At 38.5% G+C, this 26756-nt stretch overlaps 2 protein-coding genes across 3 annotated transcripts in view; one reads left to right on the top strand and one right to left on the bottom strand.

Moving 5' to 3' along the window:
• Positions 1 to 16807, top strand: part of col9a3 (collagen, type IX, alpha 3) — a 213701-nt gene extending 196894 nt beyond the window's left edge. Inside the window, exons 29-31 of the mRNA XM_063073738.1 lie at positions 1821 to 2003; positions 12145 to 12222; positions 15861 to 16807. Coding sequence (XP_062929808.1) covers positions 1821 to 2003; positions 12145 to 12222; positions 15861 to 16045 — 446 coding nt within the window. The 3' untranslated portion in view covers positions 16046 to 16807. The remainder of the gene's footprint in view (positions 1 to 1820; positions 2004 to 12144; positions 12223 to 15860) is intronic.
• A 3959-nt stretch (positions 16808 to 20766) lies between these two features.
• Positions 20767 to 26756, bottom strand: part of LOC134359913 (transcription factor-like 5 protein) — a 36350-nt gene continuing 30360 nt past the window's right edge. The window contains exon 6 of one of the 2 annotated variants that reach the window (XM_063073760.1): positions 20767 to 20889. In XM_063073760.1, the coding sequence (XP_062929830.1) occupies positions 20857 to 20889 (33 nt within the window). In that variant the 3' untranslated portion in view covers positions 20767 to 20856. Of the gene's footprint in view, positions 20890 to 24868; positions 26389 to 26756 lie in introns of those variants that run through there. The other variant, XM_063073751.1, reaches the window with a different exon arrangement.

Here is a 26756-nt window from a genome sequence, read left to right on the forward strand (position 1 = left end):
TGGATTTTCAGAAAGCATTCAATAGGGTGCCATACATGAGGCTGATTAACAAGATAAGATCCTATGGTGTTACAGGAAAAATACTGGCATGGATAGAGGAATGGCTGACAGGCAGGAGGCAGTGAGTGGGAATAAAAGGGGCCTTTTCTGGTTGACTAGTGGTGTTCCTCAGGGGTCGGTATTGGGATCACTACTTTTCACATGGTTTGTCGATGATTTGGATAATGGAATTGATGGCTCTGTGGTAAAGTTTGTGGATGATACAAAGACTGGTGGAGGGTCAGGTAGTGCTGAGGAAGCAATGCGATTGTAGCAGGACTTTGATACCTGCGAAGAATGGGCAAAAAATGGCAGATGGAATACAGTGTTGGGAAATGTATGATAATGCATTTTGGTAAAAGGAACAATAGTAGAGACTATTATCTAAATGGGGAGAAGGTTCAAACATCAGAGGTGCAGAGGGACTTAGGAATTCTCGTGCAAGACTACCAAAAAGTTAATTTACAGTTTTGGGCCCCTATCTCAGAAAAATTTGCATTGTCATTAGAAAAAGTCCAGAGGAGGTTCACGAGGATGATTCCGGGAACGAAGGGGTTAACATATGAGGAGTGTTTGGCAGCTTTGGGCCTGTACTCACTGGAATTTAGAAGGAGGGGGGGATCTCATTGAAAGCTGCCAAATGTAGAATGGACGAGATAAGGTGGTTGTGCAGAGGATGTTTCCTATGGTGGGTGTATCCAGAACTAGAGGGCACTGCCTCGAAATTGTGGGGCAACCCTTTAGAACAGAGGTAAGAAGGAATTTTTTTTAGCCACAGAGTAGTGAATCTGTGGAATGCTCTGCTGCAGACCACAGTGGAAGCCAAGTCTGTGGGTATATTTAAGGTGGAAGTTGACAGTTTCCTGATCAGTCAGGGCATCAAAGGATATAGCGAGAAGGCAGGTGTGTGGGGTTGAGTGGGATCCAGGATCAGCCATGATAGAATGGCAGAGCAGACTCAATGGGCTGAATGGCCTATATCTTCTGGTCATATGAGCAGCTAATGCATATCACAAGCCCACTGACACCAGGCAGACAACCTCTGATAATGGCTGACATCACACGTCTTGTAAAGACACTGCCCAGGAGAAGGCAATGGCAAACCTCTGCTGAAGCAAAGTTTGCCAAGAACAATGATGGTCATGGAAAAACCAGGATTGCCCACGTTGTACAACTCTGCACATAATGATGATATATGTATAATTCTTTACTTTTTATATGCATTTTTACTCATTATGATTGTCACGGGTTTTTTGTTGCATTTTAGCCCTGACCAACACACCATAGCAAATTGATAATAGGTGTAAATTTTATTTTACATTTATTTATTTAGAGATACAGCGCAGAACAAGCCCTTCTTGCCTACCGAGCCACACCACCCGGCAACCCACCTATTTAACACCAGCCTAATCACAGGACACAATTTACAATGACCAATTAACCTACTAACCGGTATGTCTTTGGACTGTGGGAGGAAACCCACAAGGTCATGGAGAGTACATACAAACTCCTTGCAGACGGTGCCAGAATTGCACTCTGGAACGCCCAGAGCTGTAATAGCGTTGCAGTAACCAGTGCATTATCATGGCGCCCGTATCCGTAAAATGTGAACAATGTTGATCCTTAATCCTTGATAAATAAATCCTTGATTGTCAGTGAAAATTATTCGCTCAGACTCCTGATGTATGCCAACAACTATCTGAGTTTAGGAACTCTGGTTAAATTCCACCAGCAGTGAGAACAGTGAGAATTGAACTTGTTTTGCTTATTTCCTATTCCAGATCAAATTGCCTTGTTAGCTAACAACCTGCGGAGGCCACTGATGCCTGGGATGATCGGACGACGTGGACCTCCAGGTCCTCCTGGAGTACCAGGGCAGAAGGGGCAAGTTGGTCACCCCGGCAAGCGAGGTTCCCCAGGATTGAGCGGACCACCAGGAGAGCTTGGGGATACTGGCCCTCGAGGTAAGAGCAAGTTGCAAGGATTTCACTTCACGCAGAGAAAGGCGGGTCAGTCGGTGCGTGACTGCTCGGGTCACCAAGTCTACCTTCTACTGAAACATGTAAAGATGAAATATAGATGAAATTTGAGGAGCACACAAGACGCTGGAGGAACTCAACAGGCATCATCTTTGAACAGGAATAAACAATCGACTTTTCCGTCCAAGACTCTTCATCAGGACTGTAAAGGAAGGGAGCAGAAGCCAAAATAAAAAGGTGGTGGGAGTGTAAGGAGTATAAGCTGGCAGATGATAGGTGAGAGAAGGTGAGGGGATAAGTGGGTGGACTGAGGCGGGGGAATAAAGTAAGAAGCTGGAAGGTGACAGGTGGAAGAGGTGAAGAACTGAAGAAGAATGAATCTGATAGGAGAGTAGACCATGGGAAAAAGAGGAGGAGGAAGGGCACCGAGAGAAGGTGATAGGCAGGTGAGGATAAGAGAAGGGGTAAAAGGGGATCCACTCTCTAACAAGGTCCAGTGGCATGGAGTGGAAGATGACTGGGGACCCTTCACTGCCATTTTGATGTGTTATAATCATGTGTCAGCTCCACCATTGAGGTTTTGGTTGGATCACTCTTTGATAGGAACCAGCCCTTGACCTTCAGAATGAGAATCTGTTTCATATCGCTAGTATACATTGTGAAAGTTGTTTTGTGGCAGCAGGTCATTGCAATACATAATAATAATTTATAAAAACTATAAATAACAGTAAGAAATATATATATAAAATAACTTAAATAAGCAGTGCAAAAAGAGCAAAATAGAAATAGTGAGTTTCATGAGTATGTGGGTTTATTATCCATTCAGAAATTTGACGGAGGGGAAGAAGTTGTTCCTGAAACAATGAGTGCGTGTCTTCAGAGTCCTGTACCTCCTTCTTGATGGTAGCAATGAGAAAAGGGCATGTCCTGGGTGACTGGGACCCCAAGTGATGGACACCACTGAGGCATTGCCTTTTGAAAATGTCCTCGATGCTGGGGAGGCGAGGTCCATGACAGAGCTGGTTGAGTTTATAACTTTCTGCAGCTTTTTCCTCATCCTGTGCAGAGTCCCCATCATTCCAGACAATGATGCAACCAGTTGGAATGCTGTCCACGGTACATCTGTAGAAATTTGCGAGTGTATTTGCTGGCAAACCAAGTTTTCTCAAACTCTGAATGAAATATAGCAGCTGTCATGCCTTCTTTGTATTTGCATTAATATTTCGGGCCCAGGATAGGTCCTCAGAGATGCTGACACCCAGAAACTTGAAAAGGCTCACCCCTTTCCACTTCTGATCCCACATTGAGAACTGGTGTGTGTTCCCTTGACTTCAGTTTCCTGAAGTCCACAATCAATTCCTTGATCTTACTGACATTGAGTGAGAGGTTGTTGCTGTAACACCACTCAACCAGCTCATCTATCTCACTTTTGTACACCTCCTCATCACTATCAGAGATTCTGCCAGTAATAGTTGTATCATTGACAAATTTACAGATGGTCTTACCATCATGGGTTGGCCTATCAGGAGCTAAGCTCCAGACATCATTGCTCTCTCAATCTCAGGATCTCACAAAGCTCTCCACCACTGATGATCCTTGGAGAAGAAGAAGAACAACACTGATATTAAACCCGATTCTGGTTTTGATGAGTGTGGCACAGTTGGAGGACATCAGGGATGCATCTGGGATTTTATGATGTTTATTGTTTCTGATATAAGCTAGATAGTTAAATTATTTAAAATAATTGGATTTAAGTTACACAGCTCCTGTGGTGGGATTTGAACTTGGAAGCATGGATTGTTAGTCCATGTCTTTGAATATCTGATCCAGTAACAGCACTATTATACCATTGTAGACTGGCATCTCCTGTTTGTCTTACTTATCCTGAAAGGCAGAGAAAGAAATTAGTCATGGAACACTACAACACAGAAACAGGCCCTTCAGACAGTCTAGTCCATTCAGAACTATTATGCTGCCTAGTCCTGTCGACCTGCATCCAGGCCATAGCCCTCTATTCCCCTCCCATCCATATATTTAACCAAACTTCTCCTAAATGTTGAAATTGAACCTGTATCCACCACTTCCACTGGCAACTTCTTCTGCACTCACCACCCTCTGAGTGAAGAAGTTTCCCCTCATGTTTCTCTTAAACATTTCACTGCCACCCTAACCCATGACCTCTAGTGGTAGTTCCACCCAACCTCAGTGGAAAAAGTCTGCTTGCATTTACACTATCTATCATCATCATCATCATCATTCGGTGCCATGTCCAGTTTGAGCTTTGACTGCCATGGCCCACACACTCCTGTTTCAGGTCAAGTGGATCAATTCATTGGTATTCATTTCCAGTTCTCTGGCTGCTGTCTCCATCATCATTTGTCTTTGCCTTCCTCTTGCTTTCTTCCCTTCAATCTTTCCCATAATTACCGTGCATTCTAACTCCTCTTTCCTAATCACATGTCCAATGAAGTTACGTTGCCTTTTCATGATCTCACACATCATTTCTCTTTTTGTGTTTGCTCTGTTCATGACATCCTCATTAGATATTCGTTTCGTCCATGATATTCTTTGCATCTTCCTCAAAAACCACATCTCTGCTGCTTCAATTCGTTTCCTCACGTTACTAGATATTGTCCAACATTCTGAGCCATATAACATAACTGGATAAACGTAACATTTCAGTGCTCTTAGGCGGGTTGTCATGCCTAGTTTAGTGTTGGTCAGTATACTCTTCATTCTCGTAAAGGTGTCTTTTGCCATCCCTATTCTTTTGCTGTCCATGTCACACCTGCCATCTGATGTCACCCAGCTTCCTAAGTAGCAAAAGTTCTGTACTTGTTTTATGTCTTCCCCGTTTATTCTGAGCCTGCAGATAGGATTCTCCTTCTTTTTGGATATCACCATACATTCTGTCTTTTTGCAATTGATAGATAGACCCATTTCTGCACTTTCTTCAACAACTATATCAATTAAGTTTTGTAGTTCTTCCTCCATACTTGCAATTAACACAGTGTCATCCGCATATCTAAAATTATTGATGTTTTCACCGCCAACTTTGATTCCCAAGATGTCTCTTATTTTTTGCTATACTGTTTCACTATACACATTAAACAAATCAGGGGAGAAAACACACACTTGTCTAACGCCTCTCTTGATTTTCGTAAACTGACTCACTTCTCCATCTATTCTTACAGCGGTAGTTTGTTCCCAGTACAGATTTCTGATTAGGCGGAGGTCTTTCGAATCTAGATCTAGAGTTTCCTGTAATATTTCGAATAACTTATTGTGCTTCACTTTATCAAATGCTTTTGTGTAGTCGATAAAACAAACAAATAAATCTTTTTGCACTTGAATAGCTCATTCTAATAGTATCCTTAACATCAATATCACCTTTCTTGTACCTTTGTCTTTCACAAAACCACATTGTTCTCAGTTTGTATCTTACTTTTAGCTCTTGTCATCAAAATTCTTAGAAGTATCTTGGTGATATGACTCATTAAACTTATGGTCCTATGTAATTCACATTCTATTGCTCAGGTTTTTTAGGAAGAGTGATAAATACTGATTTTTTTCATCTCTTGTGGTATTATTCCAGTCTCATAAATGTCATTGATTAAATCAGTAAGTTTTTGAATTCCATAATCTTCAAGGGCGATAATTTGTTCTGTTACTAATTCATTAGGACCTGCTGCCTTTCCTTTCTTCATCTTATTTATTGCATTACGAACTTCAGATTTTTAAATACTTGGACCTTCAATGTTCTTCTTAATTTCTGTTTTTTTGCCTTGATCGTCTTCAAACAATTCCTGAATATACTTAGTCCATCTGTTCATAATCTCATCTTTTTCCATGATAATGGTACCATCCTTTGCTTTCTTTCCAATATTTTTTATTAATTTATATATAAGTATAGAGTACCAGAATACAGAGTACCGGAAAATATATATATATATGTCAATGCATTAAACTAAATCACATGTAAAGACTCCTTTCGTACAAATCAATTAGTTCGTAACGTTGAAAAATAATAATTTTTTTATATTAAAAAAATCTAACCCACTACCAAGACCGAAGCTGATTAATAGAAAAAAAAAGGAAAAAAATTGTTCGTCATCATCTGTGCTTTAACAGCAAATCAAAGGTTTTGAAAATAATTCAGAAAGGGTCCCTACAATGTTTGAAAGTCTTGATTAGATTCAAAGATTGAACATCGAATCTTCTCTAAACTTAAACATGACATCACATCACGTAACCATTGGCCGTGAATAGGAGGGGCCACATCTGTCCATTTAAGCAAAAGCATCCTTCTGGCGATAAGAGACATAGAAGCCAAAATGTGCAAATAAGATGGCTCCAAAATAATATCCTTTCTTCCAACAATACCAAATAAAGCAGTCAAAGGATTAGGCTTGAAATTTACTTTAAAAAGTATCGAAAAGGTTTGAAATACTTCTTTCCAATATTTTCCAAGACTCAGACATGTCTAAAACATACGAATGAGTGAAGCTTCTCCATTATTACATTTATCACAATACGGAGATATATCTAAATAAAAACGAAACAACTTATCCTTAGTCATATGGGTCCTATGGACCACTTTAAATTGAAGGAGAGAGTGACGGGCACATAACAATGAAGTGTTGACCAATTTAAAAATTTGATTCCAAGTTTCCTCAGAAATTGAAGTCTATAAATCTTGTTCCCAAAGATTTTTAATTTTATTTAAAGGAACACTTCTCATTCCCAACAGCATATTATAAATATTAGATATAGATCCATTATAAAAAGGTTTCAGATTAAAGATTACATCTAAGTAGGTTCTTATCAGGACTTTTATGAAATGTAATTATTTGAGACTGTAAAAAATCTCTTATTCGTAGATATCAAAAAAAAAGAGATTTGGGTAAACTATACTTAGTTGACAATTGTTTAAATGAGAAAAGACTTCCCTCTACAAACAAGTCCTGAAAGCATTTAATACCTAATCTATCCCATTCTTTAAAAGCCACATCAATCATAGAGGGTTTAAAAAAATAATTAGAAAAAAATGGGACTCGAGAGAGAAAATCTCAATAAGCCAAAATATTTTTGGAATTGTGTCCAAATCCTCATAGTGTGTTTAACTACCAGATTATCAATTAACTTACTCAGAGACAAAGGAAGTGGGGATCCAAGAAGAGAAATAAAAGAGAATTTATTAACAGAATTAGCTTCTAAAAAAACCCACATCAGGCAATCCTCACAATTTATATAATATAACCAAAATGTAAGATTTCTTATTAACTGCCCAAGAATAAAATCTAAAATTTGGTAAGGCTAATCCTCCATTCTTTTTATCTTTCTGAAGATGAATTTTATTTAATCTAGAACGCTTATTCTTCCATATATAAGAAGATATAATAGAGTCAAGAGAATCAAAAAGTGAGGATGTAGGAATGAAAACCAGCAATGCCTGAAAAAGATATATAAATTTAGGTATTCAGTTTGATAGTTAATTCGACCAATTAACAGTAATGAAAGAGGCAACCAATTTAATAGTATTCTTTTTACATGATTCAATAGAGTAAGAAAATTTTCTTTAAATACACACTTATAATTTTTAGTGATTGTTACACCTAAATAGGTAAATTGGTTTCTTACAATTTTAAAAGGAAGGTTAGAATTTGTTGGTATAAAATTGTTCAAAGGGAAAAGTTCGCTTTCATGTAGGTTTAATTTATAACCTGAAAACTGGCTGAAACAGGAGAGTAAAGAAAGCACATGGGGTAATGAAGTCTCAACATTAGAAATAAATAGCAACAAATCATCAGCATACAACGAGACTTTATGAATAGTGTCTCTCCTTAAAATACCGATGATATCATTAGATTCTCGAAAAGCAATGGCTAAGGGTTCTAAGGCCAGATCAAAAAGCAAATGGCTCAACGGACAACCTTGTCTCGTGCCACGTTGAAGCTTAAATGGTTTGGAGTTATGAAAATTAGTGATAACCCTAGCAGAAGGAGCTAAATAAAGTAATTTAATCCATTGAATGAAAACAGGTCCAAAATTAAATTTTTCTAGAGCTTTAAATAAATAATTCCATTCAACTCTGCCGAAAGCTTTCTCAGCTTCTAGGGATACCACACATTCCAATACCATCTTTGAAGGAGAATAAATAACATTTAATAACTGGTGAATACTAAAGTGAGAATATTGATTTTTGATAAATCTGGTTTGGTTATCAAAAATGACAGATGGTAAAATATTTTCAATCGTATGGGCCAAAACTTTAGATAAGATCTTAGCATCAACATTAAGTAAAGAAATTGGTCTATAAGAAGAGCATTCAGTTGGATCCTTATTCTTTTTAAGAATGAGCGAAATAGAAGCCTCATAAAAAGATTGAGGGAGTCTGCCCGACAAATGAATCCGAAAAAATTGAACATAAGTGAGGTATAAGCAATAAGGAAAAGGCCTCGTAAAATTCTCCAGAAAATCCATCTGAACTGGGAGCTTTCCTCAAACGTAATGAGCTCACAGCCGCAACCATTTCCTCAAAAGAAATAGGTTGTTCTAACAATTTTCTGTTGTCAGCAGAAATTGCAGGATTAGTTGATCTAAAAATTTGATCAGTACAGTATCATCCTTGGAAGATTCAGAACTATAAAATTTAGAGAAAAATTCTATGAAAATATCATTTATTTCTAAATAATCAGTTGTCCTATCACCATTAGCTTTGCATATTTCTTTAATCTGTTGTTTAGCTCTAAAGGTTTTAATTTGATCAGCCAATAATTTACTTGTTTTATCTCCATGAATATAAAATTGACTTTTATCTTTTAGGAGTTGGGTTTCAATTGGATAAGTTAAAAGAAGATCATATTTAGTTTTATTTTCAACACGTCTTTTATATAAAGCAGGTTCTGGAGCCAAGACATACTCTTGGTCTAACTGTTTCAGCTGATTAGCTAAATCACTTCTCTCTTTATTAGCTTTCCTCTTAATACTTGCAGTATAAGAAATAATTTGTCCTCTAATATACGCCTTAAAAGCATCCCATCTGATAAGACTAGAATTCTCCTCTAACATATTCTCTTCAAAATAAAGGTAATTTGTCTCTCCATAAACTTTAAAAAATCTTTATCAGATAACAAAGTTAGATTAAATCGCCAAAATCTATTTGTTTGAAGAAGACCAAGAAGATTTAAAGAGAGAAACACAGGAGTGTAATCTGAAACAGCAATCTCTTTATATTCACAAGATCGAACTAATGGAATCTTTTGGCTATCAATAAAAAATAATCAATCCTAGAATATGTATGATGAACATGAGAAAAAAATGAATATTCCTTATCTACTGGATGAAAAAAAATGCCAGGCATCAACAATGCCACATTTCATTAAAAAAGATTTGATAAACACAGCTGATTTATTTGGTATCATTGATTTAAAGGATGAATTATCTAAAACTGGATCTAAGCAGCAATTAAATTCTCCACCCATCACCAAAAAGTACAGACTTAGATCTGGCAAAAATGAAAAAAAAAAACGCTCAAAGAAACCTGGGTCATCTATATTCGGAGCATATACATTGGCAAATACCAATAATTTGTTATTTAGTTTCCCTGATACTATAACAAAATGCCCATTAGTATCAGAAATTACTTTATGTTGAACAAAGGGAATTTCATTATCTATGAGGATCGAAACCCCTCTGGCTTTGGCCTGAAACAAAGAAAGAAAATGAGACCATCTCCATCGATTTTTTAAAAAGCGTGAATTGTCACACTTTCGTACATGTGTTTCTTGAAGAAAAACAATGTGTACCTTAAGTTTTTTAATATAGGCAAAAATCTTATTTCTTTTCACGGGGTAATTTAGTCCTTTTACATTAAAACTAAGTAAATTAATACTTTGATCCATTTTAAGGCTCCTTATAAGAAAGATTAAAATAGCAATCAGAAAAATGTATATTAAACCCAAATAATAAACCTTGAAATATATTAACTAAGCAACAGAATTGACTAGATTCCCAAATTAGCTTCAAGAAAAATAGACTCCTCATCTCTCCTCCCCCTCCCAAAGAGAGAAACTCGGTCATAGAGCAACCACTATCTATTTCCCCTAAACACATTTCCTTAGAAAGCCTGTTGGAACCGCTCCAAGAATTCAAGGTTATCAGCTATTCCAACCAAGACCAAATAATATACGGTGAGAAACAAGCTTAGACGGATTTATCAAACGGAAATAACAATTATTCATACTAAAAAATATTAAAGTCATTTTTTAATATGTAGTATTTGTTTTTGCAAGATTTTTAGTCTATTCTATATATATAGTCATTCATTTTTTTTTAAGTCTAAAAATTCTTGCGCCTGTTCCTTTGTATAAAACCATTTAAATGATCCGTCTTCCAATATAATCCTCAGTTGAGCCGGAGAACGAAGAGAGGGTTTAAAATTTTGACTGTATAACTCCATCATAACTTTTTTTGAACTTAGCATGTTCTGCCATAACTTCTGATGAAAAATCTTGAACAATACATATCTTTTGATCTTGGTAGTCAATCACACCTTTTCCACAGGCAGCATGAATCAGATGATACTTTATTTGAAATTCATAGAAACATATTATGACTGATCTTGGTTTAGATTTTGAAGGTGACCTGTGAGCACAATCAATCAAAGGCAGAGACTTTATAATATCAGGGAATAATTCCATCAAAAGATTTGCAAAGAATTCTTTAGGATTATCTCCTTCCGTTTGTTCTTTATGTCCCAAGATTCTTAAGTTGTTCCTCCTACTTCTGTTTTCCAAATCAATAATCTTCTGTCTCATCATTTCGTTGGTCTTAAATTGTTTTTCACATGGCTTTTGCATATCATCCATTCTCCCGTCCAGTGAAGTAATAACATCTTCATGTTCCTTCATCTTCTTACCATGTTCAGTTAGAATTGCTTGAATATCTTCTAGTTTCATACCTATTTGTTTAATTTCAATGCTGATTTCTTTTCTAAACTGTTGAAACTCCTCAGTAAGCTTCTGAATTGAACTGGTAATAGCTTCCAAAGCTGCTTTAGTAGTCATATTAAAGTAATATCCCATCTAACAATAGTATTTCAAAAGGTTGGAAAGAAAAGTAAATAAAATAGGAGCAGCAGTAGAGGGCTGTTACTCCATCAGTGGCCAGCAGGCAGTACCCACGTCCTTTGCTTTCAAACATCCACCTGAAGAACAGAGGAGCTTTTTACCAGTGATATTCTTGATTTGTTGATGTAACTTTTTTGGGTCAGTAATAGGGATTCTTTCTAATTGCTCACATTCCTGGTTTAACCATTCTTCTTTGGCTTTTTGACATAAGCTTTTAACTATCTATACCACTCATAATTCTGTATACCTCTATCAAATCTCCCTTCATTCTCCTACACTCTAAGAAATAAAGTCCTTACCTATTCCACCTTTCCCGATAACTCAGGTCCTCCAGTCCCAGCAACATCCTTGTAAGTTTTCTCTGCACTTTTTCAATCTTATTGATGTCTTTTGTGTAGGTAGGTGACCAGAACTGCACACAATACTTTGTGTTGTCAGTAATGCATCACTGTGGCTTGTAAATGGAGGAGCTAAGGGTTGACCAGACTTCACTGGGATTCAGGAGGAGGTTTAGACCATAAAGCTAGGGTGCCTAATGCTTTTTAAAAGTACTGTAGTAATTTTGTCATATGTGAGTGATGATAAACCTGATTGATATGGGTCTCTATTGTGGACTAAGAGTGGGAAGGGGGCAGGGAGAGGGGAATCGTGGTTGGGAAGAGGGGAAGGGAAAGGGGAGGGAGTGGGAAGCACCTGAGAGACATTCTGTAATGATCAATAAACCAATTGCTTGAACTCAAATTACCTTGCCTAGTGTCTCAGGGCTGAGTGTGCCTGCACCCACACCACTCCATCCCTGACACTCCTTCTGTCCCACACCCCTCCCGCAGCGCTCCACCCTCACCGATTCCAACATACTTTGCTCCTGCCAGATTTACAAACTTACATCCTCAACCCATGAGTTCCTTCAGAAGTTTGTGTTTGCTGTAATCATTAATTATTAAAAGGCTCTGAAACGATGCTCACTCATTGTCTTTCTGTTTGCTCAACTCAAGGTGATTCTGGTGTAAAGGGCGACAAGGGTGTTATTGGCCGAGGAATTGATGGTTTAGTGGGACCTCAGGGACCTCCAGGTATGCTGTAAAATTATTTTATTTGCAATAAGTTTACAAATTTGTACTCTTAATTTTGTTCTCCTCCAAAGGTGGATCCTCTGTGATTTTCCTGGTGGTTAATATATTAAAGAAAGTGTTTTTATGTTAACCATTATGCCCCAGATTGATGTTTAAAGAAGTTCCTGTGGTGTGCAATTATGTAATTTAATTTTTAACAAAAATCAGAAAAATATTTCTCAATTAAGTTCAACTGTAATTGTAATTGTCATTCAACCATACACCTGTATACAGCTAAATGAAACAGTGTTCCTCTGGGGCCAAGGTATAAAACACAGTATATACAGTCACACAGACACACGGCACATATAGTTACCAGAGCACACAAAGTCAGAAAATAATATTGGCACAAGTCCTGCAGTAGCATGGCCTGGAGAGTGATGGTACATGGGATGTTGTCCTGGAGCCAGTTTTCTGCAAGAACAAGAACACAGCAGTTACTCATCTCACTCTGGGTTAGCCACAAATCAGTTTGTCTTTCAGGGAGTGAACACTGAAGAGTAGCCCCGATGGGAGAGCCAGTCTGTAGGGAGCCAGCCCCAACCCAGCATAGTGCACGTCTGTTCTCTCCCACACCACCTCTGGCTCAACCTGCCCTGAATGTCTGTAGTAGGTGATGCAGCAGCATGAGGGCCTGGTCCATGCAGCAATCAAGGCCATGCAGCTCCCATGATGTTGGTCTCGTTGATGAACCAAACTCTGTCAATGAAATCTCTTATCTCTGTAACCTCGTCCAACTCAGCTGTCTTCTGGAATATCAGGAACATTTCCGGAATATCCCTCAGATTCCTTCACTCCATCATTAATGGATGTGCCTTTATCTGTCTGAGCCTCAGGCTCTGCAATTCTCTCTCAATATCTATCTGTCTCTCTTTTCCCCTTTAGGAACTTCATTAACCTTTTACCGTTTATCCTCAGATCTTCTTTTTAGCCCACTGTTGATTTTTCTCTGTGTTGGCAACAAGACGTTGCCATTTCTGCCCAGGGGAAAAGTGTCTGTAGGTTCAACACCTCTTATAGGTATCTCTGAACTACACTCTGTGGATGTGCCTCCATTCACAGGAATCGTTTAGTTGTACTATAGCAACTCCTCCAAAATGGCTTCAAATAATTCATGTTCAGTTTCTACATAGTCATTTTCATTTGGGAAAAAAAATCGAAGATTTGTATTCCAGCATCAGTGCGATGTGAAAATGAAAACAGTATTGGTAAATAACTAAAAATGGGAAAATGCAAATCTACAAACTACAGTACTTATTTTGTCTAGAGATACAGCACAGTAATAGGTCCTTCCAGCCCAACAAATCCACACCACCCGATCTCTGTAATGTAGGTAGAAAGTGAAGTGACTGGAGGAAGCACATCTGGTCATGGAGAGGATGTACAAACTCCTTACAGACCGTGGCGGAGATTGAACCCCGATCGCTGGTTACCATAACCACAGTGCCTCCTGACCACCCCAATATTTCTATATCCTATTCAATAGTTTGCCCCAAAATTGTGTAAAGGCCACTTCTGAATCACATTCTTCCATTTGTACACTACTAAAAATCAATTTCTCCCAATCCCTACCTTTAAATGTCTCTTAAATGTAGTTAGTATATCTGACCGCTTTTTAAAAATATCCTTTTTTTGTGATGAAAAGAAGATTTTGACTATTATGTCTTTGCCTTTCATAGTCTCGTATATCAGGTCACCCCTCGGTCTCGTTCACTGCTGGGAAAACAAGCCCAGCATATCCTCTCTCTCCCCGAAAACTAAAGTCCTCCAATCCAGACAACATCCTGGTGAATTTCACAGCAGTCTCTCAAGCACATTCGTGTGGAGACCTGAAATGAGTACAATACTCAAACTTCATATGGACTAGTGTCTTGTAAGTCGCAACACAATGTCCCAACTTCCTATAATGCAGCATCTTGACCCAAAATGTTGACAAATCCTTTACCAACTACCCTCCCCCCTCGAAGATGCTGCTGAACTTGTTGATTTGCTGAGATCCTCCAGTAGTTTATTTTTGCTCCAGGATTCCTGCTTCTGCAGTCTCTTGAATCTTTCATATTCTATACCCTGACGCATGCCATGTACATATACTTCACTACCCTGTCAACCTATGTTGAAACTTCCACAGAACTATGGAATAAGACCTCTAGGTGTCTCTGTTCATCAACATTCTTCAGTGCCCAACCATTTACCAAATGACTTTCCAAATGTGTTGCCATTGGGTAGAACGCCATCTGATATTGTTTGATCCAATTTTTCATTGGATCTGCATCTTGCTGCAGCCTTACAACACCATCCTCGCTATCTACACCACCACTAATTATTGTGTCATCTGCAAGCTTGCTCTTCAGAAATAGCAAAGGTCCCAGCATGGATCCCTGCAGTACAGAATTAGTCACAGACTTCCAATCAGTGAACATCATTCCAACTGTACAATTTTAGATCAAATTAGTCAGCTTGCCTTGGATCCCATGTTGCTTAGCCTTTTGGACCAGCCTAAATGCGAGACCTTGTCAGATGCCTTACTAAACTGAAAAATGCTCAGAAACCTCTTGGAAATAGTGGATTATTACAGGTCTGGAGTAAATAAGGAATTCAAAGAAATTAGTATTAGTAAAAGATTTAATGGGACTGAAGAGCAATATACGTATCTCCAGGACCAGCTTTAAAAAGAGATGGCTTTGGAGAGAGTCAGTGCACTGGTCATCTTCCAAAATTCTATAGATCCTAAAATGGTTCCAACAAATGTAACCTTAAAAAAGAAAGAATATTAAAAATATGGTCATATGGGTTGAGCGAGATAGGATCTTTTTTTCCCCTTTTTGGAGCATAGGAGGATGACAGGTGACTTGATAGAGATGTTCAAGATGATATGAGGTATAGATCATGTGGTCAGCCAGAGAATTTTTCCTAGCAAAAATGGCTAATACAAGGGGGGATTAATTTAAGGTGTGGGAGCAAAGGGGGGAATGTCAAAGGAAGGTCTTTTTACACAGAGAGTGGTGGGTGCGTGGAACACACTGTCAGGAGTGATGGTTGAGGCAGATACATTAGGGACACTTAAGAGACTCTTAGATAGGCACTTGAATGACGGAAAAATGGAGGCTATGAGGGAGGGAAGGGTTAGATTGATCTTAGAATGGGTTAGGGTTAGGGTTAAAAGGTCTACACAACATTATAGGCCCAAGGGCCTGTTTGTTCTATAGACTATTTAATCCAATGATAGAAGAAAGGAACACAATTCTTTACCTTTAAGTGGTAATGGCCACTGGGAAGCACCTTCAAATATTTGCACATTTGAAAGCAGCTACATGGATACTACCTGATTTTGTTATTAGCTTTTTAATGACCTGTAATTCTGCAACAAAATTCCTTGAATATTATTAAGGACTTGTCTCCTAGAGTTTTAAGACTACAAGCCATTTGGTCAATCGAGTCTACTCCGTCATTCCATCATGACTGATTTATTATCTCAACCTCATTCTCCTGCTTTCCCCCCCGTAACCTTAGACACCCTTACTAATCAAGAACCTATCACCCACTGCTTTAAGTATATCCAGTGACTTCTGTGATTTTTTCCATCTCTTTGCCATTTATAGGTCCCCCAGGTGCAATGGGACTCAGTAAAAATGGACGTGATGGGCAGCAGGGAGACCCAGGCTATCCAGGAGAACCTGGACGACCTGGAAGGAATGGTGCTATGGGAACACCAGGAATCTGCGACACCTCCGCCTGTCAGGGAGCTGTTTCGGCAGTAAAAGCCGGATCTTCCAAAAAATCATGAAGTGGATGATCCCAGAAGCAACTAAGAAAACTTGAAGCACAGCCCTGATATTGGATGAATAGAAAGAGACAACGATGAAAAAAGACAATTGATCAACATTTCAGATCCTGGTACCAAAAGTGTCTTATATGTTCATGAGAAGGTGCTAAAAACTGACACTTCACTTTTAATCAAGTGTTTTGAATTTTTGTCAATTCTGTTTGAGATCTGTAAATCAGCAGTCTTATCTGATTAGAATTATTAACTTTTTTAAAACAGTCCCTTTAATTCTTGTCATTGTCTGTTAAACAACACTGTCAAATATTAATGCTTACCTCAAAGAAGCACCCTTTAGAAATTATCAGTGTTAAAATATTTTAAATGTGAGGAGTTACACTGTACATATGATATAAATTTAACGCTCGATGTTCTGCAAGTCCAGATTTAAGAACATCTCCCAGTTTAAAGCCAGGTCAAGGGCAAAAGAGATTTACACCGCTATGTATTTTATTGAACGATTATACCTACCCCTCAATGTGTGTTACTCCTAGATGAACACATTTTGTGTACAGAAATTGCAAGTTCTTGTAAATTCTACGTAACAATTTATGGCTTGTTGTTACCTTATTCCATTCCACTGTATAACATTTTCCATAAGTGAATAAATCCCTGTCAAACTCATGCATCCACTAAATATGATGCTGTAACCTTGACTTAAAATATTATTTTCTGTGGGTGCCTGTTGTCTGTAAAATAAAGCTGTTGCCACATTCTGTTGTAAGATAATGAATAAAGCCACTTTTCAGAAAAAAAATTACAACTTAACTCAGTCCCAGCAATTGCCAATCTGAACCAAGTTCTAGTTTAGACACAAGCAGTTTTGAATGACCAGATCAACTGTTTACTGGGGCAAGATGAGCAAAACTTTGTAAACACACCTAATTATGATCTGTAAGGTGTTGCCTGAGAGGGTGGGGAAAATAGATTCAATAATAACATTCAAAAGCAATTGGATAAATAAAGTGGATAGGAAAGATTTGCTGGCTGTGGGATTAACTGGAGAGCTTTTTTTGAGAGCAGAGAATCACCGGGTAAATTTAAAGCAGAGGTTGATAGGTTCTTGACTCATCAGGTTATCAAAGGTTATGGGGAGAAGGCAGGAGAATGGGGTTGAGAGGGTTAATAAGAGCAGATTTGATGGGTTGAATGGCCCAATCCTGCTCCTATGTCTTTATGATCCATTCAATCAGATGCCACCAAGTCTCTCTGTCACCATGATATGCAATTCGTAAGATGCCATCTGCTATCTAATAGGTAGTCACCATTAATCTTTGATAATTATGCATGGCTAGCATATTTTTTTCAGCTTTTACACACATTCTGAAGATGTATACATCGCATCTTATTTGGGAACGGAGCTCACCTTGCAGATGAAAAACCCTCACAAATCCTCACAATTGGATGCCACAAATGAGTAATCCTGAACTATTGGTGGTGACCCAGCAGAGACTTGATCCAGGTATGAATTTCCTTTGTTTTCTGATTGCTATGATCTAGACTGAACGAGTCTGTAGAAGAATTAAGATGGCAGGTCTGTAGATTTAGGTTTTATCTGATTTTCAATGTTGCATAGGTGGCAAGGTATGCACTAAATCTGGACTATAACTCCTGGTTGGTCCATTCCCTTTCTGGAATGATAGGAAGGGACAATGTCTGAAGTGTGCATTCTACATTCGGTGAACACTTTTGCTCCCTGTAGCTCTACAATGAAGAGTGAAATGCATCCCATTCAACATTACTTCCCTTTGTTGCCAGTGGATATTGTCTACATGGACTTCAGTAAGGCCTTTGACAAGGTCCCGCATGGGAGGTTAGTTAGGAAAATTCAGTCGCTAGGTATACATGGAGAGGTGGTAAATTGGATCAGACATTGGCTCAATGGAAGAAGCCAAAGAGTGGTAGTAGAGAATTGCTTCTCTGAGTGGAGGCCTGTGACTAGTGGTGTGCCACAGGGATCAGTGCTGGGTCCATTGCTATTTATCATCTATATCAATGATCTGGATGATAATGTGGTAAATTGGATCAGCAAATTTGCTGATGATACAAAGATTGGAGGTGTAGTAGACAGTGAGGAAGGTTTTCAGAGCCTGCAGAGAGACTTGGACCAGCTGGAAAAATGGGCTGAAAAATGGCAGATGGAGTTTAATACAGATAAGTGTGAGGTATTGCACGTTGGAAGGACAAACCAAGGTAGAACATACAGGGTTAATGGTAAGGCACTGAGGAGTGCAGTGGAACAGAGGGATCTGGGAATACAGATACAAAATTCCCTAAAAGTGGCGTCACAGGTAGATAGGGTCGTAAAGAGAGCTTTTGGTACATTGGCCTTTATTAATCAAAGTATTGAGTATAAGAGCTGGAATGTTGTGATGAGGTTGTATAAGGCATTGGTGAGGCCGAATCTGGAGTATTGTGTTCAGTTTTGGTCACCAAATTACAGGAAGGATGTAAATAAGGTTGAAAGAGTGCAGAGAAGGTTTACAAGGATGTTGCCGGGACTTGAGAAACTCAGTTACAGAGAAGGGTTGAATAGGTTAGGACTTTATTCCCTGGAGCGTAGAAGAATGAGGGGAGATTTGATAGAGGTATATAAAATTATGATTGGTATAGATAGAGTGAACGCAAGCAGGCTTTTTCCACTGAGGCAAGGGGAGAAAAAAACCAGAGGACATGGGTTAAGGGTGAGGGGGGAAAAGTTTAAAGGGAACATTGGGGGGGCTTCTTCACACAGAGAGTGGTGGGAGTATGGAATGAGCTGCCAGACGAGGTGGTAAATGCGGGTTCTTTTTTAACATTTAAGAATAAATTGGACAGATACATGGATGGGAGGTGTATGGAGGGATATGATCCATGTGCAGGTCAGTGGGATTAGGCAGAAAATGGTTCGGCACAGCCAAGAAGGGCCAAAAGGCCTGTTTCTGTGCTGTAGTTTCTATGGTTGCTATGGCTTCTATGGTTTTTTGACTAGGTTCATCCAGGTTGGCAAGATGCAAAATCAAAATGAGGTTTATTATCACTGACATACAGTATGTTGTGGCAGCAGTACAGCGTGACACAAAATATACCATAAATTATAGTAAGAAATAAAAAATTAAATAACTAAGGCAAAAAGAGAGCAAAAAAGTTCATGGGCAATTCGGAAATCTGATGGTGGAGGGGAGGAAGCTGTTCATGAAAAGTTCGGTGTGGCTTTTCAGGCTTCTGTACGTCCTCCCTGATGGTAGCAATGAAGAGAGGCCATGTCAGACCTTTAGCTGAAAATTAATCGTGCGGCAAGGAGATGAACTGTCCATATGGAGATCAGACAAAAAAAAGTTGCAGTGTTTAAAGCAACACAATGGGATGCAATCCAAGTGAATTTAACCACTCATATGCCATTTGCTGGTAAAATGTGATCTAAGATAAGCTCAATGCCATGTGCCTCATGTTTAGATCAGCAATGGCAAAGAATATACAGTAAATTACTTTTCAAAGTTATTGGTTACTACTAAACCAGTGATTCAGAGAATGTAAATTAAAACTCTAACAGGATGGTTGAACAATTTGAGTTAGATACTACCATCCCATCTTAAGTATATTAGACTACATTAATAAACTAGATTAATACAATAATAACAATGCATACAATTTAATTTGAGAGGACTAGAATATAAAAGCAAGGATATAATGTTGACGCTTTCTAAGAGATTGCTCAGACCGCATTTGGAGTATCCTGAGCAGATTTCGATCCTTTATCTAAGAAAGGGTGTGCTGGCATTGGAAAGGGTCCACAGGAGGTTCACAAGAATGGGGGTTGGGGGCGGTGTGTGGAAATCTCATTGAAACCTATTGAATCTAGAAAGGCCAAGATAGAATGCACGTGAAGAGGATATTTTCTATAGTGTTGTGGGGGAGCCTAGGACCAGAGGGCACATCCTCAGAATACAAGGACGTTCCTTTAAAACAGAGATGAGGAGAAATTTCTTTTGCTAGAGGGTGGTGAAATTGTAGATATATTTAAAGTGAAAGTTGATAGGTTCTTGATTAGTCAGGGCTTTAAAGGTTACGGGAAGAAGACAGCAGAATGAGGTTGGAAGGATAATAAATCAACCATGATGGAATGGTGGAGCAGACTCGATGGGTCAGATGGCCTAATTCTGCTCCTAGGTCCTAGAGTCTCAATATAATCAGACCCATAAAAATAACCAACTCATATTTCAAAGATGTTTCTGTTTAAATATTTTTAAATTATGGTAATTATACTGTAATAAAAAGTGATGTACTAAAGTGAGAATTTCGGGCTGTTTAAAAACTTATTCAATATTTGAATTACATGATGAAGTGTATACAACACTGAACAAGCTGTAAATGCAACAGTTCCAGAGAAACAACAGATTTTCCCTAACAACAAACACTATATTTTTTCTAATAGGTCAAATAATCCAATTAGATTGCTTTGTAGCACAAACTTAGTTCCTTTCATCCAGTGGCAAAGAGATGTGGAAAGAAAAGAGTTTTACTTTTTTTTAAGTGCTCCTTCATATGACTTTACTGTCTGAGTGACTTGTCATGACATTTCTTTTCTAGGTAAGGAGAGCACTCTCAGCCATGGATATTTCAGTCAGTGTAATAAATGGTCATTACGATCAAGGTTTGGGCATGGTGATCTATGAGGTCCTGACGAAGGGTCTCGGCCTGAAACGTCGACTGCGCCTCTTCCTATAGATGCTGCTTGGCCTGCTGCGTTCACCAGCAACTTTGGTGTATGTTGTATGAGGTCAATGACTTCTCTTTCATGTGGAAATGCTTCTGTGCTGCCATTTCACCTGGCCATTGTAAAGAACAAAGTGAGTTATCAGAGACAGAAGACCACAGGTACATCCTGCAGAACTATGTGTTTGCCAATAAAAGTAAAATGTCTTTAATAAATAATCATAGGACAGAGAAGGTAGCCATTAGATCCATTTTCTCTGTACTCGCTTTGTGATAGAACATAGAAGATTACAGTACAGGCCCTCCAGATCTTTTAAATGTCCCTAATGTATTTACATCTACCACCACCCCGGCACTGGGTTCCACGCACTCACTATTCAAACCTACCTGACATCCCCCTACACTTTCTTCCAATCACTTTAAAATGATGTAACCGTATATTAGCCATTCCCACCATGGGGAAAAATGTCTCTGGCTATTCTCTCTATTTATGCCTCTTAGATCAGATTAGATTATGAGGACACTCAGTCATCATTTATTGTCATTTAGAAATGCATGCATTAAAAAATGATACAATGTTCCTCCAGAACGATATCACAAGAAAACACAGGACAAACCAAGACTAAAACTTACAAAACCACATAATTATAACATAGTTACAACAGTGCAAAGCAATATCATAACTTGATAAAGAGCAGACCATGGGCATGGTAAAAAAAAGGTCTCAAAGTCCCAATAGACTCATCTCATGCAGGTGGTGAAGGGAAAAACTCTCCCTGCCATGAACCTCCCAGCGCTGCAGACTTGCTGATGCAGCACCATTGGAAGCACCTGACTGCAGCGGACTCTGAGTCTGTCCGAAAACTTCGAGCCTCTGACCAGCCCCTCCAACACAGCCTCTCCGAGCACCATCCTCTGCCAAGTACTTCGACCCCGCCCCGGCCGCCGAGCAACAAGCAACTCCGAGGACTCGGGGCCTTCCCCTCCGGAGATTCTGGACCACACAGTAGCAGCAGCAGCGAACCACGCATTTCAGAAGTTTCACCAGATGTTCCTCTGTGCTCTCATGTCCGTCTCCATCAAATCAGGATTGCGCACGGCACCCTACTTGACAAATAACAGACATCACCACCAGAGTGGTTGCTGCGAGCTGCGTCGACCCGCCATCTTCTCTTCTTGTCATCTTATACACCTCTTTCAGGTCAACTTTTATCCTCTTTTGCTCTAAAAAGCCTTAGCTCACTCAATCTATCTTCATAAGATGTTCTGTAATCCAGACAGCACCCTGGTAAATCTCCTCTGCACCCTTTATAAAATTATCCAATTAATCCTATTCCTTTCCACTTTGTGGCAAACTTATAGGAAAACAATCATATTGTATTTGAAAGTTATGACATATTTTTCCCCTTTTAGAAAAGGTTTTTTAAAAATAATTCATTTCTCCCAGGCAATGGCCTGACTTCACATTTTGTCAGATGTCTGACATGTAGAGACCAAACACTGTAAAAGCTGCACCGCTAAAACATCAGTGTTGGTGTGATTTTGCCCAGCGGATGCATTGTCTAAGTTTTCTTCCCACAAATGAACAACATATTTGTTTCCAGAATATATATGGTACTTTTCAATAGTTAATGCTTAGGTATTGACAAACAGAATGGTTTCCTAAGGGAACATCTTGCCTAACAAATCTGTTGTAATTATTTGAAGAAATAACAAGCAGGATAGACAAAGGAGAATTAGTTGATGTTGTCTATTTGGATTTTCAGAAACCCATTGACAAGATGCCACAAGAGGCTGCTTAACGAGCCCATGGTATTTCAGGAAAGATTTTTAGCATGGTTAAAACAGTGGCTAATTGGCAGGAGGTAAAGAGTGGCGATAAAGGGGACCTTTCCTGCTTGGCTGCCAGTAATTAGTGGTGTTCCACATGGGTCTGTGTTGGGATCGATTCTTTTTATGTTACATCAATGATTTGGATGATAGAATTGATAGCCTTGTTGCAAAGTTTGCGTACAATATGAAGATAGTGAAGGGACAGGTAGTTTTGCGAAAGCAGAGAGGCTACAGAAGGACTTAAGACAGTTTAGGAAAACGGGCAAAGAATTAGCAAATGGAATACAGTGTTGGGAAGTGTATGGTCAAGCACTTTGGTAGAAGAAATGAAAGGAATGACTTATCTAAATGGAGAGAAAATACAAAAACTGAGGCACAAGGGGGCTTAATTCCCTATGCAGAATTCCCTAAAGGTTAATTTGCAGGTTAAGTCTGTGGTGAGGAAGGCAAATGCAATGTTAGCATTCTTTTCAAGAGGACTAGAATATAAAAGCAAGGATGTAATGTTGAGACTTTATGAAGCACTGGTGAGGCCTCACTTGGAGTACTGTGAGCAGCTTTGGGCCCCTTATCTTCAAAAAGATGTGCTGAAACTGGAAAGGGTTCAAAAGAGGTTCACGAAAATGATTCCAGAATTGAATGGCTTGTCATATGAAGTGTTTGATGGCTCTGGGCCTGTATTTATTGAAATTTAGAAGAATGAAGGTTAATTTAGAATGAAGGGTGACCTCATTGAAACCCATCGAATGGTGAAAGGTCTTGATTGAGTGAATGTGGAGACGATGTTTCCTATGGTAGAAGTGTCCAAGACTGGAGGACACAGCCTCAGAATAGAGGGGCATCCTTTTAGAACAGAGATGAGAGGAATTTCTTTAGCCAGAGAGTGGTGAATTTGTGGAATTCTTTGCCACAGTCAGCTGTGGAGGCTAAGTCTTTATGTATATTTAAGGAAGAGGTTGATGGATTCTTGATTGGTCAGGCATGAAGGGATACAGGGAGAAGGCAGAGGGTTGGGGCTGAAAGGAAAATTAGATCAGCCATGATGAAATAGCAGAGCAGACTCAATGGGCCAAATAGTCTAAATCTGCTCCTATATCTTATCTTATGGTCTTATCTTATACAAACGTAGATAGATATTCAAATTTGACCAGTTAAAACTACATACCTTTGTAGCTGATCAGCTGCCTACTTTATCTATGGCTAAGCCAGTATCCAAGTTACGTGGAGACAAATGAGAAGAATCCAAGGCCCTAAAACCAACCCAAACCTGAATAATGAGCTAGGCTACCTGGTCAGTCAATAATACTGCCCCAGTTTGAGTGATATAGATTTTTAAGTCTGCCTCAGAACAATTGATTTATTGAGCAGAACACTTCCTTGTATTTAATTAATTTGATCCTCAAAGTTTTACATCTTTTATGCCATATCCACTGGACAACTGAGCCCACCTTGTTACACAAATTAACAACCAACATATAGTGGGCAATCTAATCTCATTGTTATTTATTTAGCTTTAATCAAAATTCTCCCAGAAATGGTTTCTCTTTGCTCAGCCCGCAGCATTACGGCTGGAGTTCCATCTCTACAATTATTTTGGGTCAAACTTGCTCACCCAAATATTATTTCTTGGCAACATGCTGTTTGAAAATGGTGCCTCATGAATAATGAACTTCTGGCAAAATTTCTGTTATTCTAGAAAGTCCGTTTCTTAGAAGGTTCAGTCTTATGATTCACTTAGATCAGGGGTTCTCAGCCATTTTTATACCATGGACACCTACCATTAACTGAGAGGTCCATGGATTATAGGATGGGAACCTCTGGTGGCAGATTGAATATTATTCAGATACAACATTATAAAATATTAGTGTTTCAGTAAACCTGTTAAGCTTAAAGGGAGTGCAGAAAAGAGGGAAGCCAGTGCATGAAAAGTTGCAGGAGAACCAGAAGGACCAATGCATCAAAGAGAGCATGGATGGGTACGTGAAAGGGAACATTGACATCAGCATCCAGGGGGTCAGGTGCTGAACCATTGGGATTTTCAACTGCCAGATAGCAGATCAGAGCTTTACTGGAATACTTTTGATAATGGAATTTTTATTTACATTAATAAAGTGAGTTTTTGACATTCCATGACAGTTCAAAGAAACTCAACAAATAAAGAAATTGGATTTATACTTTTATTAGCTCAAAGACAAAGTACAAATAATTAGTTTCAATTTTTGATAGATCTTTTTAAAATCAGAAATCTTTAATGTACAGTGAAACATCTTTCATTAATACTATCAGCATTGTTACTGCTCAAATTGACAAAAAAAACCTTTCAAGGATTACTATTTATATTTATTTTGAACATATTAGCTAAAAGCTATCCAGTGTAACTTAAATAAATATTAAATGTAATTAAATGATATAGATCAATATATGGTTTACTAATTATGAAACAAATCTATTAAGTATTTGTCATCCTTTATTTTAAAGATTAATAGCATCATCAACAATTAACAAGTCATTGAAGTAAAACCTAACAGATTATTTAATTAATAAAACTTTTTATGAAGAATCATTTTGTATTGTTAAAGATTATAAATATTTTGCACTCTAAATATATTGCAAACATTTTTAAAGCTTATATAGTAATAGCAGTTTCCAGTAAGTGGACAGCAACAGCTTTTTGCAACACACTGGATGACATGAAGCTTAACAACACTATTAGTGTGCTTTATTAAAGTGCTTCAGTCTTGTGAAAATGAGTTTGACTTTTCCCAAGCTGTTCATACTAGGATTTAAAAAAAAAGACATTGTAGTATGTGAGAAGTTGTACATTTATGCACTCTTTCTCCAAGCTTGGCTAGTTTTTGTAGTTGTGGATGTTTGATCATTTATAATTAAATGGATGATGTCTCTTTAATTGCATTTTCACTTATTAGCAGCATTTGGGTGTAGAACTGTCCGGTGTGTTAAAGTTGCTGTTGACAACAGTTTCTGGCTAATAAAAATCAATTCATACAATGTTCAGACACCATAGCAGTGCTGTGACTGGTCAACACTAATGCACTAAGTCCATTGAATTTAAAATCAAAGACAGATGGGGAAAGTATGAATCTACCCTGATTTTATTAAAACACATATTACTTATAATACACATTTAAATATTTTGGAAATCTTATATGGGAGGCCTGATAGCTAAGATGAGCATTTGGGCCTTTAACTCATCCAGCTTAAGTATCACTGATGACAAATTACTCACCATGACTGGACAAAACTTTCAAAGAATGGCATTTGTCTGTCAGTCTGCTCAATGGAATGTTCCTTCTCTTCAACAAAAAAAGTTGAATGAGAAATAAAATACAAATTACAGATGATGGACAGGTAAGTAAAAACCTGGACTTCCGGGGATTTAGTAAATACAGTTATATGGTACAAATCATGGTGGACTCAAATTTCCTACCACCATCTTTGATTTAACTGTGAAAGTTTAGAGTTCTGAACATTGCCAGTGGTAATACCACCTAAGCAGTCTTCAGGGATGACAATAGGTTTATTGCTGTTTGGATATTCTTTTCCACTTCCTGATGCTTATTGTTGGTATAGTGAATCAGGAAAATATCTCTAACGTTGTGCCTCTCTTGGAGCTGTAAGTTCACTCATACTGGAGTTCATTTACCTTCCTGCACACCATGATTGTGTACACTGGGAGCTCCAGTGTGACCTACTGGTGCTTCTACTCGTGGTTGTTTCAGTCGCCTGCCAGTTTTCCCACAGAAAACACTCTCAAATTCCTTGAAGATAAAGAACATTTACCACTTACTCTAGTAACAGTTCTAGTGCATACACTTAACTTTAAGGTTTCATTTGCGTTATTACTTCGGACCAACTTACTTCCACAGACTTCCACTGTGTTTTGCTGTTTTTGTTTTGTAACTTGTTGTGTTCTGTGTTATTCTGCTGAGCATTGTGGGCATGCTATGTTACTATAAGACCATAAGACAAAGGAGCAGAAGTCGGCCATTCGGCCTATCAAGTCTGCTCCGCCATTTTATCATGAGCTGATCCATTCTCCCAGTTAGTCCCACTCCCCCACCTTCTCACCATAACCTTTGATGCCCTGGCTACTCAGATACCTATCAATCTCTGCCTTAAATACACC

Source organism: Mobula hypostoma, chromosome 2 (genome assembly GCF_963921235.1).
Source record: "Mobula hypostoma chromosome 2, sMobHyp1.1, whole genome shotgun sequence".
NCBI classification, from domain to species: Eukaryota; Metazoa; Chordata; class Chondrichthyes; order Myliobatiformes; family Myliobatidae; genus Mobula; species Mobula hypostoma.